This window comes from Myotis davidii, unplaced genomic scaffold (assembly GCF_000327345.1).
Source record: "Myotis davidii unplaced genomic scaffold, ASM32734v1 scaffold1060, whole genome shotgun sequence".
NCBI lineage: Eukaryota > Metazoa > Chordata > Mammalia > Chiroptera > Vespertilionidae > Myotis > Myotis davidii.
In genome coordinates, this window is record NW_006291816.1 from 63,139 (window position 1) to 75,754 (window position 12,616).

General features: G+C 40.8%; 1 protein-coding gene across 1 annotated transcript; it reads right to left on the bottom strand.

The window, feature by feature from the left end:
• Window positions 1-7,282: 7,282 nt before the first annotated feature.
• On the bottom strand, window positions 7,283-12,323 carry ARMCX5 (armadillo repeat containing, X-linked 5). Its single transcript, XM_006765210.2, is given in 4 exon segments — window positions 7,283-9,108; window positions 9,110-9,568; window positions 11,780-11,838; window positions 12,053-12,323. Coding segments are annotated over 2 exon segments (1,644 nt in total). The 5' UTR covers window positions 9,250-9,568; window positions 11,780-11,838; window positions 12,053-12,323; the 3' UTR covers window positions 7,283-7,604.
• Window positions 12,324-12,616: the final 293 nt, after the last annotated feature.

Genomic DNA, 12,616 nt, shown 5'->3' on the forward strand with positions numbered 1-12,616 from the left:
GAGAAGTCTCCATAACTTCTGACTATAAATCAGTGGGGATTGAGGCTGAGGAAGACAAAAGGATGCTGTAGTCCCAGACAGTTCCTGTTAAAAGGCCCATGCACTTATTTGGACTCACTTCTCTGAGCTCCAGCAGTGGGGCAGCAGTTTGAAGGGCACCAGAGATGTAAAGGGAGAAACTGAATTGTCTGGCATCAGAGCGAGAGCAGGGGATGCAGCTTTCTCCCAGATAGGAAGTTCCAGTGACCACCTCCTTAGGTCTGATTCATCTGCTAGTGGCTCACAGAACTCAGAGAATCATTTTATTTACCAGATTATTGGTTTATTATTAAAGGATATAACTCAAGAAAATCCAGATGAAAGAGCTATGGCAAGGTATGGGAAAAGGGTGTAGAGCTTCCATGCTGTCTCTTAGTGCTCTACTATCCCAGAATCTTCTTGTGTTCACAAACCCAGAAGCTTTCCAAACCCTATCTTTTTGTTTTCTTATGGAGGTTTTATTACGTGATTGATTAAATCATTGGCCATTGGTAATTGATTCAACCTCCAGTCCTTCTCCTTTCCTAAGAGATAATAGTGGGGTGGTTGGACTGAAAGTTTCAACCCTGTAATCACATACTTGGTTCCTCAGCCAATTAGCTATCATCTTTAGGTGCTTTCCAAAAGTCACCTCATTAATATTGACCCAGTCATGGTGAAAAGGGGCTTGCTATAAATAACAAGACACCCATTTTACTTTAGTGGCTCTGAAGTAAATTTCAGGAAATAAAGACGAGACCAAATAAAATGACAAAATAAGCCCCCATTACTCATATTACTCAGGAAATTTCAACTGTTTTGGGAACTGTCAGTCAGGAACCGTGGACAAATACAAACTATATATGAGAAGTATATTTTGGTCATTAGAATGACCAAATATATGCATATTTCTTACAAATCACAATATCACACAAAGCTTGTTACAACAACTCTGGTAATCTAAGCAGTATGGTACAGTAAACCCTCAATTTTGTGGACCTCAATTTAATGGATTTCGTATTTACCAGACAAAATTTCCAGTCCATATGTCATATGTGAAAATTAACACCCCGTTCATTTTAAAATGCTTTGAACTAAGATTTGCTTACAGTTAAATTAACAGCTTTTTTTTCTTATTAATTCACTGTTATTTTTAACAAATTTTAGCTAACAGGTCGTAAGTTTGAAAAACACTGCTGTGATTTCACCAACATAAATATTACATATCTACAACTATAGTCTACATATTTAAATCCAAGAGTCACGAATCGTAAACAATGTTCGGTGAATGATTAGCATGTGATCACAAAGCATCATGCTTGGTAATTGTTTCTGTTGTCACCTGGAGTGACTTTGTACAGCAGTTTTAAAGCGTGCTGGCCAATGTTCCCTTGTGTGCTCAGCCACGCCCCAGCTGCATGCATTTGTTTACTCGAGGTGACTGGTGAATGTACACATTTACTAGACTTCTTCAGTATAAATTTAAAATTACAGTAATACATACAGAAAACTTTTGAAATTAATACTTAATTTTCATTACACAAATGTGTCTACATAAGTAAAAACAGGTCAACTAACTAATTTTTAGATTTTTTTAACATACCCATTTGGAAAACCTACTTTATTATATAATGGACTTTTGGCTTTAATGGACTCCCTTCACCTGAATTAGTCCAGTATATCAAGGTTTTACTGTACTGACAAAAAGATAGACAATAAACCAGTGAAACAGAATCGATAGCCCAGAAATACCCCCTGCATACATGCCCAAATGATTTTTGACAAGGGTACCAAGACCATTCAATGGAAAACAAGCATTCCTTTAAAGAAATGGTGCTGGGAAAACGGGATATCCACATGCAAAATAATGAATTTGGACCTTTACCTTAGATCATATACAAAAAATTAACTCAAAATGGATCCAAGACAAACTTAAGAGCTAAAACTTTATGACTGTTAGAACATAGGGAAGAACTTCGTGGCATTTGGTTTGGCAATTATTTATTAGATATGACATAAAAAACATAAGAAAAATAGATAAATTGGACTTCATCAAAATTAAAAACTTTTGTGTATCAAAAGACCATTTCAGGAAAGTGAAAAGGCAGTCCCACCGAATGGGAATAAATAGTTGCAAATCATATGATAAGGGGTTAATATCAATAATACATGAAGAACTCCTAAAACTCAACAACAAAAGACCAAACAAACCTGTTTTTAAAGGTTTAAGTTTAGGGGCAAAGGTCATGAATAGACATTTCTTCAAAGAAGACATACAAATGGCCAGTAATCAAATCTATAATAATAAATATGTAATATGCAAATCGACCGAACAGCCGAACAGCTGAACAACTGTCTGGACGACCTTCCGGATCCAGATGAAGCCGGGGCTGTAAGGGCCGAGGCAGCTGGGGCTGTGAAGCCCAAGCCCCTTGCACGAATTTCGTGCATCAGGCCTCTAGTGGAAATCTATTCAAACTCACTAGATATTAGGGAAATACAAAGCAAAACCACAAGATACCACTTCATACACATTCAAACTGGTCAAACACAGAAAATAACAAACGTTGGCAAGGATGGGGATAAACTGAAACCTATGTGCACTGCTGGTGGAAATGTAAAATGCAGCTGCTTTGGAAAACAGTATGGAAATTCCTCAAAAATTAAACATATGGTAATTCTATTTTTAATAATTCTACTCTAGTTATATACCCAAAATAACTGAAAGCAGGGACTCAAACAGATATTTATACAACCAGTGTTCTTAGCAGAATTATTCACAATAGCCAAAAGGTGGAAACAACCAAAATGTCCATTGACAGACAAAATATTGCTAAAATAAATTTAATATTTTTTATATATTTTTATTGATTTCAGAAAGGAAGGGAGAGGGAGAGAGATAAAAACATCAATGATGAGAGAGAATCATTGATCGGCTGCCTCCTGCATGCCCCCCACTGGGTGGTTAAGCCCACAACCCAAGCATGTGCCCTTGACCGGAATTGAACCTAGAACCCTTTAGTCCGCAGGCCAACGCTCTATCCACCAAGCCACACCAGCTAGGGCTAAAATAAATTAAATATTTATATAAATTGGAAAGAATCCTGTGTTCATAGATTGGAAGACTTAATGTTATTGAGATGACAATACGCCCAAAGCAATCTATAGATTGAATGCAATCCCTGTCAAAATCCAAATAGCTTTTTTTTTTATCAATGGAAAAGCTGATCCTAAAATCATATAGAATGGAAAGAGACAGATTAACAAAAACAATATTGAAAAAGAGGAAACTTTGGAGCACTTACACTTCCCGATTTCTAAAGTTACTACAAAGCTATAGTAATCAAAACCCTGTGCTACTGGGATAAAGATAGATACAGAAATGAATGGAATGGAATTGAGAGTCCAGAAATAAACCAGTATGTCTAGCACCAATTGATTCTGACAAGGGTGCCAAGTCCATTCAATGGGAAAAGAATAGACTATTAAACAAACCCTTAAGTGGGAATGTAAAATGGTGCCATTGCTATGAAAAACAGTTTGGCAATTCTTCCAAAAGCTAAACACAGAATTACCATATAGCACAACAATTCTACTTCTAGGTATATTCAAAAGAATTGAAAGCAGGAACTTGAACAGTACACCAATGTTCACTGCAGTGTTATTCATAAAAGTGGAAACAATTCAAGTGTCCATCAATAGATGAATGGTAAACAAAATGTGGTGAACACACATAGGAATATTACTCTCGCTCTCCCTCTCTTTCTCTCTCTCCCTCCCTCCCTTCTTCTCTCTCTAAAATCAATAAATAACAATTTTAAAAAACTTAAAAAGGAATAAAGTTCTGATCCATGCTACAACATGGATAAACTTTGAAACTGTCATGCTAAGTGATATAAGCCAGACACAAAAGGACAAATACTGCATGATTCCTCTTAAAAGTAGACTGGTGATTACCAGGGGCTAGAGGGAGAGGGGAATGAGGAATTATTACTTAATGGTTGCACAGCTTCTCTATCAGGTCATGAAAACGTTTTGGAAATAGATTGTAGTGATGGTGTCAATTGTACACTTAAAGTCATTAAAATGCCAATTTTCATGTTATATATTTTATCACAATAAAAAGGCAAATTTAACAACATGTTGAAAAGCGATGAACCATAAATGCTTAGATAGGAAATGAAGGCAAGGCAGAAGTAGTCTACACAAAGGGAAGAGATAAGGGTCAGGTGTATCAATACACAAATTAAATTTGGGATGGGCAATGTACTTTACTAGGAGCTATGTGGGGATACAGAATTAAAAAGTGGTCACATATGCTAGCTCCAGATTCAGAATGCAAAAGGTTTGAATCTTAGCTCTACTACTAATCAACTCAATGAGCTTGGTCAAGTTATTTAACCAGTCAGTATCTCAACAGTACTTTCTCCATTGGACTGTTTTAGGAATTAAATGAGTTAATACAAGTAAAGCACATAGAACAGTATCTGGCACATAGTAGGCACTTCAATAAATGTATAAATGTTAATTATTATTACTGTACATAATTTAAAAAATCAGTCTTTGGAGTCAGACACTCTCAAACCCAAGCTTCCCCCTCTATACTAACTGTCCCTAAACACAAGTTCAAACTTAAAATTAAGAATCCAAGACATGGTATAAAGACACAAATGCTAAAATAGAGGAACAAGACAAACAAACAAAAAACACACCTCTGGAAATGCAGAAGGAGATATTAATTTCAACGTGGGGGAAGGAAAGATAAGGCTGTCAGAGAAGACTTCAAAAAGGACCTGGCATTTTAACGGAGCTTAAAATAATGAATTAGTTTCCCCATAGGCAGAAAAGGGTTATAAGGGCATTGCAACATGAGTGAACAGCATGAGGGAATGCACAAAAGTAGGAAAAGTACATGAAATAGTCAACAAATAGTCCACTGTGACTTGAATATGCTAGTAGATCACTTAGTGGGATATAATGGGGAAAGTGGAAAAGTACTGAAGAATACAGAGTTTTGAAAGCCTTACTAGGGAACTTGGTGATATTTTATAGATAAATGTCCACTGAAAGTTCCTCTTTTAAAATTGAGGGCATAGTAGAGGGCCAGTGGTGCTAATAGCCCAGCTGTGCTGGAGGAAGATTCCTTGCAGAATCCAGGTCCTTTTTGAAGTCTTCTCGGACACCCTTATCTTCCCTTCCCCCATGTTGTAATTAATAGCTCCTTCTGCATTTCCAGAGGTGTGTTTTTGTTGTTGTTGTTCCTCTTGCAAGATGAGAAATCCACACTAATTTTTACTCCTGATTGCAACACTTTAATATAATTAACATCTTGATTAGCCCTGATACTACATGGGCTTGCCTGAATTATTTTACCAGGAAAGGAGATGAAACAGAGATTAAGTTTGGATCTCAAGGACACCCTAAGAACAATTTGGCAAATGATTCTGTCTCCCCTGATTCCCACCCAAAAAGAGACCACCAGTTACTTGCTTTGATACAAATACTGACATAACCCACACTCACCCTTCTCTTTAGCTGATGGAAAAATCTATAGTCATCAACTGATTAAGTGTGTGCTCCATAGGGTGTTTGAGACACAGAGTATTCCAAAGGGTCTGGTCCAATTGTATAGTGCAGGTTCCCAACACTGAAAGCAGTACCCAGAGCTGGAATTCCGGGCTATGGGAGTTCTGTGGATTAAAAAGCAAGTTATAAATAACTTTAAAAATCATATAAGTTGCAATTGCACATTCCAAAAAGCTTAGCTGCTTTTTTTTCAGGTAAGCTTAATGCCCAAGTATGACCAGTTGTCTTTCATTTTAACTCCTGGATGTATGTAGTAGTTCAGATTTTACCTTAATAGAACTTAAACCAGGGATAGCTGCTAAAACTAGGGGTACATAACACCTTGTTAAGATTTTTCAGTTTAGGCCTTCTGCCCAATACATAAAGTGTTAAGAGAGAGAGGAAGTTCAATAGAAAGACCAATATTTGTACACTGATCCTAATATATCTATCTCTCAATTCTGGGCAGTTAAAGTGGATAATAACAGCAAAGGAAGCAGAGGTTAGAAGAGACACAGGTGACCCCACAACCCAATCTATACTTTGGCATTCTATGCCACAATCCCCAAGCCAGAATCTAACTTTAGTTAAGTTTAAACAGGAGGAGCTGAGATAGTATAGACAACGTGGCTGTACTAAATTGTGAATTCTGTAAACTGTACACCTGAACAAATAGGATAGTGAGATAGGGGAATTAATTTCTTTCTGGCAACATATTCCTAAAAGACTTTGGTATCCTATGACTGTCTCTTAGAACTGAGCTCTGACCAGAAGGGATCAGTGAAAACAGGGGCTGTGCCCTGGCTGGTTGCTCAGTGGTTAGAGCGTCAGCCTGTGGACTGAAGGGTCTCAGGTTCGATTCCAGTCAAGGGCATATACCTCGGTTGCAGGTTTGATCCCCGGCCTCGGTCCAGGTGTGTGTGGGAGGCAACCAATAGATGTGCCTCACTCACATAGATGTTTCTCTCTCTCTGTCTCTCCCCATCTCTTCCACTCTCTCTAAAAATCAATGAGCAAAATATCCTGGGGTGAGGATTAACCAAAAAACAAAACAAAACAAAACAAAAAAACAGGGTTGCCACCAAGGATAGGCACAAATAAGTCCAAAGGATTGGCCAGCAAAAAAAAAAACACAACAAAAAACAAGGATGAGACTAGTCACCAAGGCAGGACAATGAAACTATCCATGAAGCTGTTTCTGTAGTTGGTGCCCAGAAAGATCCTCCTCTGAAGCTCAGGACTACAGGGGGAGGGATCTCAGATGAAGCCGTACATCTGGTACCTCTAGATGGGTTACCTGGATGTTGAGGGTGGAGTTGTCATATCACAACCACACTTCCATGGCTTTGCTGAATGAGTGTGAGAACTGGGAATCATTTTGGGGGTTAAAAAGTTAAAGGTATCCTGATGAGATATCCTATGTGAAAGGCTGAACACAAGTTCTGGGACTCAGACTGGGATGAAACCATCTGTGCTCCCTTTCCCCTATGTCTGTGTCTTCACCCCTTTCCCCAGATTGGTCCAGATGTCAGCCAGTAGCACAGTCATGTCTTCTTGTGTACAGAGTGATTCTACTCTTTGAACATGCAACTAAAGTCTGTCAATGTGAACTTGTTTTGTTGGTATCCCTCTACAGACACAAACAGTGTACTGGTTGTGCTTTATCCCTGACTATACTTCAACTTAAGAACTAGGACAATTTTTTCACCAGTTTCAGCATGCAACTTTATTATGTAAATGAAGTCTCAAATGAATACACTTATGTCAATATAAAGCACAGAAGTATAACTTACTTGGGATGAACAGTTTCATTATCAGGTCATGTTATACAAATAATGAAAATATCTCAATTTATATAGCACAATAAAAATTAACAAATATTTAAGTTCTCAACATCATTTGGTATCCATAAAATTGCCTCCTTCAGACAACACAAATAACATAAATACTGAACTTATAATATGCATTGGTTTCATTTTACACCAAAAACTATTCAAGGCTTTGTGAGAACATTTAGCTATTCAGAGTTTGAGTATTAATCGTATAACTTTATCTCTCACCTCAGGATCACTGTGCTCTGCTAAGTCTTGGAGTTTCTGACCAAACTGTTTTGCTTCCTGGAATATGGAAATAAGTTCAGATTTAGTGAACTCTTCCTTGGTAAATAACTTCACCTTCTTTTTGAATTGGAAATTTATATTCTCAAAAATTTCAATAATATTAAGAATATTGGCCTTTGACTCATTCTTGTTAAAGGGTGCAACCAATGATGACAGTACTTTGGCACTGATCAATTCTCTTGTATTGGCTTGATTTTTAGACAAGCGCGAAAACACTTTTAAAACATAAAATTTGGTTTTGACATTTCCATTGTTTAACAAGGTGAGGAGATCTGGAATATAATTGGCAATCATATGGTGATTCTCAAATTTCACACTCAAGTGCTCCAATAATTTTAGTTCAGCAAGTTGCACAGGGGAGTTCAAAGGATAAGAGATTATGTCCTTACAAACTTCATTTACATATGACTCTCCTGTTTTTGCTTCTTCAGAAGATTCAGAGTTGTCATCCACTTTATTTAAAGCTCTACGGTGTTCTTTAACATTGGGATTATTGACCAGGTTTTCAATCATAACAGTAATTCCTACATCATGAACTATATCTTGGGTAAATGGATAAGCAGGACTGATGCCCATTATCATCCTTGCTATTCCATGAATGAAAGGATCCCTAGTTAACTTAAGTAGGGCAACAAGTTTATCAAACTCTTTAGGCTCTAAACTGAAGACACGTGATTTGCAGCGGCAGTTTTTTGGATGGGGCCCATACTTTTCCCTATACCTAATCTGTTCTTTGATCTCAGCTAAGGTCTGGAAGTAAGGCCCATCATCAAAGAGTGGGATCTTGGTCAGAGGCCGAATACCCAGAGGAGTTTCAATCAAGGTCGCAACCAGAGTCCAATTCCCTTCTGGAGGCAAGGATGGTTCCCCTCCATCTATTGGGACTAGGACACTATACCTGGCCCTTGACCATGCTGCTGCTTTTTGCTTTATAGTAAGTTCAGATTTGGGTGTGGACTTGGGCTTTTCCTCGATCTTAGGTGGTGGAGGTTTATAAGCTTGATAAGGGTTCTTTTCTTCAGGCCAGAACCAGGATCCTAAACTAGGTTCTTCTCCAGTCCAGAACCAGGAGCAGACATTTTCTTCATCCTCATCATTGGACTCGATTATACCAGCTCTGTCCCCAGCCCTGAACTTGGTGCTGGCCTCTTTCCTTCTCAGGGGCCTGGATCCAATATAGGCCTTATTATCCACCTTGGAAAAGGACCTGATATTGGCTTCACTTCCAGCATCAGCCTTGACTTCATACTTCTTCACAGCACTGAACCTGGACGTAGGCATGGCTTTTGAATTGTTTTGGGGCACTATACCAGGTTCTGCCAGGGATTTTGCCTTAGTTTCAGCCATGACTCTAGTCTGAATCTTTGCTTCCATCTTGCTCACTTCCTTTGCCATAGCCATGGCCATAGGTCACTTTCTCTGTCCTGGCCACTGCTCCATCCCCAGCCTTGGCCTGGGATACTGGTCCTCTTTTCCGTTCTGCCTCAGCCACTGCCTTGGCCTGGATTTTAGCCTTGGCTATAGTGTCGGCAGAACCACTGATCATAGTTTTCCGGCCAGCCCAGGACTCTCCTCTGTCCTTGCCTTGGCCTCAGAGCCAGTCATGATCCAAACTAAAGTCAAGGCCAATTTATATACCCCCACCCCTGTCACAGCCTTAACCAAAGGTCCATCCCAGGTTGGTGTTTTCATAAAAAGTCCAGTAGTCACTCAGCCCCCTTTTCAACTACAGGCTCTGCCAATGATATAAACAATGTGCAGAGAAAGCTCACTCAGAAGAATGGCTGTGTGCCTGAGCGCAACCCTGTGGAGGGTGGTGGTCTTCAGCCCCTCCAAGGCCACCAGATCTGCCACTGAAGTTGGACCTAGGAGTGGAGGAAGGAAATGGGGCTTTGAGTATTTTCCAATGTTTTTCTCATTTTGACAGGAGAGTATGGAAACTCAGTGTTAAAGGGAGAGATAATTAGCAATCTCCCCCTTAAATTCACACCCTTCAACTGCAGGTGCTACTAATCTTCTTTCCAGACACAAAACAGGAGTATGGAGAGTGGGAAAGCTGGATGGGAATGAGACAGAGAAATCTCTAGATTGGCTCTTTACCCTGATGGACCCAAGCAGATCTCCACTACCTCATCCTACATGACTACTGAGGATGTCTCCAGCCACATCCATACCAATCTGCACTGATCTGGATTAATTTCTCCTCCTTTCCTTGATTCCAATGATGATAGCCCTACAAAAGATCTATGGACAGATAATCAAACAGCAGGTTATGGAAACTGATCTCTTGGTAGCCAGACCTTGTACTTTCCCTATATTTGTACTTTTTCAAGTGTTTCCCTCCTTCTGGTCCCTTCCCCCATTGTCTTGCTTTAGGACTACTCCTCTCCTTCCTGCTACCTATCATTTTCCTCTTCAGTGACCACCCTACCATTTTCCTTGTTTAGAATTGGGCTAGGGCCATGGTTGGAAAACTGCGGCTCGCGAGCCAGATGCGGCTCTTTGGCCCCTTGAGTGTGGCTCTTCCACAGAATACCAAGTGCGGGCGTGCACGTACAGTGCGATTGAAACTCCGTGGCCCATGCACAGAAGTCGGGATTTTGTGGAAGAGCCCCACTTAAGGGGCCAAAGAGCAACGGGCGCACATGTACAGTGTGATTGAAACTTTGTGGCCCATGCACAGAAGTCGGTATTTTGTGGAAGAGCCACACTTAAGGGGCCAAAGAGCCACATGTGGCTCACGAGCCGCAGTTTGCCGACCACTGGGCTAGGGTGAAACATACAGATAGAAAAATCAGATGGGAAGTTAGAAAAGCAGATGTTACCCTTCTGTAACCCCAATGCTTATGAAGACTCCCAACTAAATCAGCAGTAGACCCAACAGGGGTTAGTAAACTGGTAAAACAGAAGGGATATAATTCTCTAGTCCCTCTAACATCACACCAATCTTAACAGACAGGGCACTTTTCTCTTCATCATTTCCTAGCTTCAAGTTGGGTTATCATTTATAAACCTTCACAACTGAGAGTTCTACAGACTTAGAGAACACACAGAGATTTACAAATGCAGAGATAAACAAATGGAGACACAGGACACAATGGAGACTGAGTCCTTGGTAGAGAGCAGCATCTAGGACATCAATGCCTTCTTGATACAGATACTTTTTCACCAAAATTTTCCACCTCCCCTTCTCCCAAATCTCCAATCTTCTCTGCTTCATTCCCCAAATCTGACAACCCAAACATCCCTGCATGATAGCGGTGGTGTCAATAGGGATGGAATGCTCAGCCTTGGAAGTTCGCTGGGAAATCAATGAAAAGTATTATTTTCAAATTTCATCTAAGTTCTTATGTTTTCATACTCTCCCTAAAACCTATCAATTGCTTCAACACAATGAGAGTATAAAGGACTGTTCGGAAAGCTGGCAAATAGATCTGGAGTTTCCCCTAGACCCCTACCTGCTCTAGTCTTAGCTATCTACCACCTTCAAAGCACTGCCCACGCAACAAAAATTAGGTTAATTTTCTTTTTCTTATCCCGTCCCTTCGAGGTCCTCTGCCCCCTACAGATTACAGAAGCATGGAGTACCGCACACTTAGAAACAGACGTACACACATATAAAATGCATTGATATGCATCCAGAGACCACATTAAACGACGGTGAGAGAGACTTGGTCAGACTAGTAACCAGGACATGAGACCCTTTTCTAATTCAGGACCTTGATTATCAAGCACTTCAACCTGCATTTACCCTCTCTTCCTTCCTGCCCTCTCCAGGCAAGTCTTCTTACCAATAGCTGCAGCCCTTCCTTCTATTATATAATCCGCCACTTCTCCACTAGAAACTGCTATCATATTCCTTTCCCTTCCCAAACACGGTCGGAGGTGGGGTGGGGGTCTGAAAAATCACACTAACAAGAGACATATCATTTTAACTTTATCGTCGTGTGTTGCTCAAACTACCTCCGTCCCTCTATCACTCTCACCGCCCATGCCTCATGACCAGGTCACGTATTCCACATTCATCTCTGATACTCATATCCACATTCCCAAACCATACCCGCCTTCTCACTGACCTGCTCTGCTTGGATCAGGGGCAGTTTTCTCATTTCCTTGCCTCAAAGGGTGCCGTGCCCTACAGAAAGAGGGAAGGACAGTCAGATGGACACAAGGACACGAGACAATGGCGGCGACTGTGTTCGGGGATTGGTCCCGCGCCTGGGACGAGATACCTGCTTTATTAGATTAAGGGCCGTAATTGCCAAGCAATAGTCACTTTTGGGCATTTCCCTTTCCTTCTCGTCCCCAGGGTTCCCCAGAGACCCGCTCCTAGTGACTAAATTAACTACCTTTCCCTCCACAGGCTCTGCCTTGTCTCGTCTCCAATACCAAAATCGACTGCGGGAGGAGCTAGTGTAGTTTAAGGTGATCCGGCCAAATGAAAGCGGATTGATACCAAGCTGTGCCGAACGCCACTTCTCTCTCTGTCACGGACTTCCGTCCCGCCTACCACGGCTGTTTCTGGTATTGGAATGTGCAGCGGCGGGAATCTGGATATAGAGAAAGCAGCGCTGGGTGGAGAGAAGCAGGCTTATGTCAAAGGGTCTAGGTATTAATTGCCCTCTTTTAGGAACTCCCCCCAGCAAGCCTACATTCCCCCGCCCTGTAGTGTCCGCGGGTTTCAGGCGGTGACGTCAGTGAACCAGCTCCGCCTGACTAGGCGGATGGATACCGAAGTGTCGTATTTACACATTCACGTCACCAAAGCGCCGTATTTACAGGCTCACATCACCAGGTCCCCCGGCCCACGGAAAAGGGCAGGTTGAGGAGGTAAGGTTGGAGAGAGGCTCCAGACTGAGAGGAGGATAAATTCTAACCTATTTCAAAACTGTACGTCCCCTCTTTGAGAGAAG